The sequence below is a fragment of the Juglans microcarpa x Juglans regia genome, chromosome 4S (genome assembly GCF_004785595.1).
Source record: "Juglans microcarpa x Juglans regia isolate MS1-56 chromosome 4S, Jm3101_v1.0, whole genome shotgun sequence".
Lineage (NCBI taxonomy): Eukaryota > Viridiplantae > Streptophyta > Magnoliopsida > Fagales > Juglandaceae > Juglans > Juglans microcarpa x Juglans regia.
The window spans coordinates 25,602,250-25,608,692 of record NC_054601.1 but is presented as its reverse complement, the minus strand read 5'-3'; the positions used below and the strand labels follow the sequence as shown (position 1 = coordinate 25,608,692).

The window sequence follows — 6,443 nt, the reverse complement described above, 5'->3', positions numbered from 1 at the left end:
CTTTTTTTTTTCTTTTTTTTCTTTCATTATACAGCAGTACATCATCCAGCAATTTCCCCGTTTTCCCATTATACGATTTCGTTTCCTCGCCTTCACTCAGACGCTGACTGCCATTCAACGAGTCACCGGAGCTTTTCCGAAAGACACTAACCCTTCTTCCTTGAATCATACTGGGACAAGGTATTAAGCGTAGGCATGCAATTTCCTTTTGTGTACTTAAGATTTTATTATCTGGGTTTTGGGTTCTGTTAATTTGGCATCCTTGTCTATTTGCAGCATTTCATATTGCTTTGAGTTGGGTGGTTGGTTTGAGAAAAATATTGGCGCTTTATGAGTAGGCCATTGTCTGCTGTGTAAGTTCGGTAGATAGTATTCACTTCAAGCTAACTACATGATGCTTTGGTTTTTCTAATTCTATGTGCACCTGTTTCTGAGTTTCTTATTTTTTTATTTTTTTTATTTTTATTGTTCTTATGTACCATTTCGTTTGAGATGATTTGTTTTGAGTACGGTTTGCATGCGGTTTGGGATGTACTATTGTTTGGCTTGGTTTTAACTGAAAGAAAAAAAATTATCTGGTTTTGTCTAAATCTTCCTTTGATTGCTGAGAGAGATTGAGGGGCGAATGAAAGTGACATTTTGAACCTTTCATGTTTTCAACAAATAAAGATAGAAAAAAAAGAAAAAATAGAACTCCAATTAGGTATCTAGTTTCGTAGTGCACAAATCGGGGTAGATTCTTTCTGGCAGGCCATTCTATTCTGTAATTATCCACTAGATTTATCGGAGTTGCGAAAATAGATATCTTTCACATCTACAACTGCTTGATTCTTCTAAGAGTTTCATCCTCTGGAGAAACATATTAGCTATTTTTTCCGCTAATGAACCATAATTTAATTTTATAGAGCTTCTCCCCGAGTTTTGAATGAACCATGATGTAACTTCTAACATGTGATATTAGAATTACCATGTCTACCTAACTTTTTCTCAATTGGGTATCTTTCCCAAAAGCAGCCTTCAGACAATGATGTTTATAGCTCTCCTGTAAGTTTTTGTGTGTGGAATGCTGATCAGTTATAATATATCTATCAACTTGCAGGGAGGATCCAAAATTTTTTTGTAACTAAAGGGTTGGCTTGATGGCATCATCTGCAATAAAATCAGGCACATTGGTGTCACTACAAGATATATATCCGTCTTCTCCCTTCTACAAGCAAGGTGCATCACTTAGAGTTACTGGAAAGTAAGGCCTCTGCCCTTCCAGCCTAATTACTGGTTATATATGTCGTGCGCATGAACTCTTATATCCACCTTCCTCTTGTATGTTTTTTTCCAAGTTTTATAAACATTATTGAGCGTATCCTTCTGAGACTTTGTCGAGCTTCCAGATCCTGAATACTATCTGGATTTAAGGCTTACAAACTTTAAAACATGATGTTCTTCTTTTTTAATGTTTACTACAATTGAGAGATGATGGTAGCCAGCTGAAGGATGTTCGCAATAATTGTTGAGGGAACTTGTGCATCAATATAGGAGGTCTTTAACAATGGTTATGGGGTTGGGCAGAGTGATTATAGTAGAAAAGGGGAGATAAACTGGAGTGGTGATAGAGATTTTGGAGGGATGTTGATAGGGGCACTGGAGGATGTGGTGAAAAGTATTGGCCTCCCGTAGTTATACAGTATATGTAAATCAGGCAAGGGATGAGGTTGGATATATATCAAAAGACTGCTGGTCTGGAAAGTTTTGTTGTAGGGGCTTAGTATCTCGGGGAAAATTGTTTCCCAAGGGGTTGGCCCAAGTGGTGAAGGCCTTGGTCTTGGGGTATCACTCCCTTCAAGATCTAAGGTTCAACACCTCATGGGTGCAAACAATCCTTTGGGGCAACACTCCTTGATGAAAAGCCAATGATTTAACCAGTTTCGTGTAGGGAAACTTCTGAGGGTGCAGTGCACGGGACCAAGGTTTATTCTGCAAGGATGGGTCCGAAGGGCCCTGCCTTGGAGAGGTTTCCTGACATAAAAAAAAAAATAAAAAAAATAAAAAAAAAAGCCTTCCCAATCAGCATCTAGCTGGAGGAACAAGAGGGTTTTTTTAAGGCAAATTGATTCCCCTAGGGAATTTCAAAATAGGCTCTCTCGAGGCATTTCTTGCTTGGATCTTGATCAAAATGGGCTTTCTTTGGGCAATATTCAAGATCTGATTGGTTTGAAACCTCTTTGATGTTTCTTGATACACTTATCACTTGTATGAAAGAAGGGGGGTGGGTAATATTTGCAATCTTCTTACAACTTGGTTCTAGTTTTTGGCAGCATCAGAGCAATAGAGTTGAAAGCCTGCTAGGAGTTATTTGGTTCTCTTGGGGATTGATGGTCTTCTTCCTGTAATTTACAGTTTCTTTCCATTTCTTTTTGGATTTTTCATGTGTAATATTATATTACATTTTTACACGGAGGGAAGGTTTTCTCATCATCATTATTAATTTAATTTTGGTTTTCTAAACTTACGCATTGGTATTTTTAAAACTATCCAGTGGTGTATATAGTTAACTAGGATAAACCGATAGCCCATACTGTTATGTCCACCCTATTATTTTAATTATGAGATCGCAAACACCCTAGTACAGGTAGCTCATTATCTTTAGATCTTATTCCTCGATAGATCTTGTTCTAAAGTTTCCTTTCGCATTGGATGTCCTGGTCACTAATATTATTTGCAGTTCTGATCATTAAATATTTAAATATGAAAAGATCAATTACAGATTTATCGGCATGGTTGCATGAGCGGTTATGAACTCATTACCACCCAATCAGTTTGCTTTTTGACTGAGAAATATCTTAGCGTGCCGACAAATTATGGGTTTCTTCCATCTCCATGTGCCTACATATAAGGGTTCTTCCATGTGCTTTATACCATTATATTGTCTGTGCTGGTATGCTTTGCTGGATGATTGCAGTTTTCGTATTTTATTTTCTTCATTGTTAATTGCTTATTTAAATAATCCCATATCATTGGAGAGCTTATATTTTGTTCCCCAACAGGCTACAAGAGTATTCTGTTGAGACAGCTGTTGCTATAGTTATTGATGGAAATGCCAACCTGAAGATCAACACTCAGCACCTAAGGGACCTGAGCTTTCGAGTGGGTTCCTTCTACCAATTCATTGGTGAACTCCTTATCCAGCCTGATAATGAGGTAGGATGCTGGCAACATCAGTTGACGTTTATTGTTTCTCTCTCACACGCACAGAGAATACAGATATTAAGATTGTAAAATCTAGCTGGCTGTTTCATTTCAGGCTATATTGCAAGCTCGTGTGGGTAGAAATGTAGATGGCATTGATCTAAATCTCTATCATCAGTCTCTACAGCTGCTAAGACAGTTTCAAGCTGATCACTTGAGTACGACCTAATCCAGGTTCTGGTGTTAAAAAGATACAACTGGTGATTTCACCAAGAAAAGTCTCACTGTAAACTTGCTAGAATTCATGCACTCATATCAAAAGTTGGATTGTCTTTTGGTGCTTAAATACTGTGATTTGGATGTTATGTTTTTTTAGGAGTATCTGGATGTTAATTTCCATTGCAGATCTTTATCAATGTTCATAAAAATTGGTGTTAGAGGAGTAATGTTAGATGCAGTCGGGTTGTGCAAGTCTCGCGTACTCCTTTTAAAAAAAATGTTGTCCACTATTAAAAAGTGAATTTTTTCATATAGATCTCAGATTTGTCCACTTTTTCGAAGGGAGTGCACGGGTTTAAGACTGTTGAAGTATTTTTAAGTGTCTAGATAAATATGGGTGAAATACAAAATCAATCAATGTGGTTTGTTTTAAAGTCAAATTGCTCTTGAATAATGCTACACACCTTATTTTGACACCTTATGTATTTTATTTTATTTTTAATTTTTTCTTAACTTAATATTTTAAGAAGTGATTATTAGTGTATTGATATTTTATATTTTCTAAAAATATTTTAAAATGTTAAAAAAAATATATGAATAAAAAAAATTTAAAAAAAATGAAATATTGATTTTAGCCTAACGGTAACTTGCAGCAGGTAGATATGAGCGGCAAAGTAGCACCGCTCATTGTTCCCTGTACTTTTTAATTAAACTTTTTTATTCGTTGTAGTTTTAAAAACAATCAAATTGGCACGTAAGAAATCCATTAGTGAATTGTTAGAAGCGTCACGTTAACGGCAACTACAATTGAAAAATAATAATGATAGGCTTATAACTTTCTACCACTCTTTTACTATTTTATAGTGTATTTGAAATTTTTATTCTTTTTATTATTTTCATTTTAAGTATTTTTTTAACATCCTTAATCAGTAAGAAAATTCAAAAAAAAATATACTTCACTAATAGTCACTTTTTTAACTATTAAGTAAAAGAAAATAATAATAATAATAAATTAAAAAAAAATAAAGAGAATGGTAAAAGGGAGGTAGAAAGTAGTAAACCTATAATTATTTATTAAAATGTCGCTCGTGTATAAAAGTTTAAAAAAATCTTTAAATCATTTTAAAAGCAAGAAATTACCTAGAAAGTCAACAAATTTTTTTAAAACAATATTGAAAACAAAATAAAATAATAAATAGAAAATGTAAAACTTGAAATACAAAATAAAGTTCAAAACCCAAAAAAAAAATTAAAAAAATAATAAATTAAAAGCTAAAATATTAATTTTTTCAATAAACTTAAAATATAAGTAAATAATAGAAAATGTTTTTATAAGTAAACAAAAAATATATTCTAAAATATTGGATAATAAATAACAAGAAAAGCAGGGTGGTATACGGTAGGGAGCAACCTCCATTTCCAACTCCAAGCCACTTTAGGGTGGCCCCAATTGGGCCACTATTCATCTCACAAAACATTGTGCCTACTAGCTCAATATTTATTTCTACCTAGTTTTCTTCAAATTTTTATCTAAATTTAAATATTTCAAATTAGAAAAAAATAAATATATAAAATAGATTGTACACTTATTATTATTCGTAAAAAAAAAAATTCAGATAGTATTAAATATTTAATAAATTTTATACCATATATTTATCTTTCTTCTATTTAAAATCTTTAAATTTAAATAAGAATTTGAAGAATCTTAATCTATTATTTAGAACAAATATAAAGAAAAAAAAAAGTCAATTTGAAGGAAAGTCTTGAGAGATTAGTACTCGTATAGTGAAATAAGATGAGATAATTTTTTATAGGATAAATAAAATATTATTATAATATTATTTTTTTAATATTATTATTATTTTAAAATTTAAAAAAATTAAATTGTTTATTATATTTTATATAAAAATTATAAAAATAAGATGGAATTAGATGAATTAAAAATATTTAGATATATATATATATATATTTTTTATAAAAAGAGTATTTTTATATTCAAATTCATGGTAATGGTATTATTGGTATCATTATTATCGTCCACGCATTGTGTCGGAGACGTCCATATCCAGTGCACCACACCCAAATGATTTTATCCATATCCACTATCCAGTGCACCACATCCCAAATGATTTTTTGTTTTTTCGTTTTTTGTTTTTTGTTTACGTGGCAGCCTTTGATTTGCCCAAATTACGAACGTTAGGTTAATGGACCCTACCTCCATTCCCCCACCGACCACCGACCTTCTGTCCCAATATCTCCTGCATCCGCTACTTTAGTTTAGGGATATTAATGCCTTGGCTTTCAGTATCAATATCATGAAATGTTTGACAAGTTTTACTTGTACTTTAGTGTGTGGGGAAGATCCCCCATCCCCAAAATTTGAATGCACGGTATTCTTAAGATTTATGTTGAAAAATCTCATTTGTTTAGTCTCAAAGTTGTTTAATAATTAGGTTTCTCACGTATTTCTGCCATTCAAACTGAATGTTAGCGAGTAATGTCAGATACAGTCATGAGTTATAAAAGTATTGCGCATTCCTTTTAAAAAAAAGTAAATTTTACTGTTAAAATTTTTTTTTTTTTATGTAGATATCATATTTACTTACTTTTTTTAAAATGAATGTCCGATATTTACATAACCAATGACTACAAATATTATTAGGAATTTTAGGTTGGGACATCCTCTCTTTCTAGCGAGGTCTAAAAAGTGTGACTTCCTTTTAGAGGTTCGTGCTTAAGGTTCATTCCACCTTTTGTTACTTAAATTTTTTAGAGTATGGAATGGAAGGAGTTTGAAGTCGTAGATGAAGCACAGAGAAGTTAGGAAATTTATCCTAGAGCACAAGCTTTCTTTAGTGGAAATGATTGAGATGAAGATCGGAGAGTTTTTAGGCTGGTGAGTGTAGTACTTTAGAGCGGATTGATGACCATATAAAGTGTTGTAAGAGGTGTAGCAGCATGTGGACTAGGAAACTCATCTATGCTATTTTTATTTTTTATTTTTAGAGAGAAGTTTCGAATTTCAGACCTTCATCTATGCT

At 32.7% G+C, this 6,443-nt stretch overlaps 1 protein-coding gene across 4 annotated transcripts; it reads left to right on the top strand.

The window, feature by feature from the left end:
• Window positions 1–3,617, top strand: LOC121263852 (CST complex subunit TEN1). Of its 4 annotated transcripts, none has more exons than XM_041166930.1 (5): window positions 2–180; window positions 277–353; window positions 1,100–1,243; window positions 3,042–3,195; window positions 3,281–3,617. In XM_041166930.1, exons 3-5 carry the CDS (start codon window positions 1,140–1,142, stop codon window positions 3,410–3,412), a joined length of 390 nt encoding a protein of 129 aa, XP_041022864.1. In that variant the 5' UTR covers window positions 2–180; window positions 277–353; window positions 1,100–1,139; the 3' UTR covers window positions 3,413–3,617. The 4 variants fall into 4 exon arrangements, with proteins under 4 accessions (XP_041022865.1, XP_041022864.1, XP_041022867.1 ...); XM_041166932.1 differs by having other exon boundaries at window positions 9–180; window positions 3,299–3,617; XM_041166931.1 differs by lacking the exon at window positions 277–353 and having other exon boundaries at window positions 1–180.
• The last annotated feature ends 2,826 nt before the right edge of the window (window positions 3,618–6,443 follow it).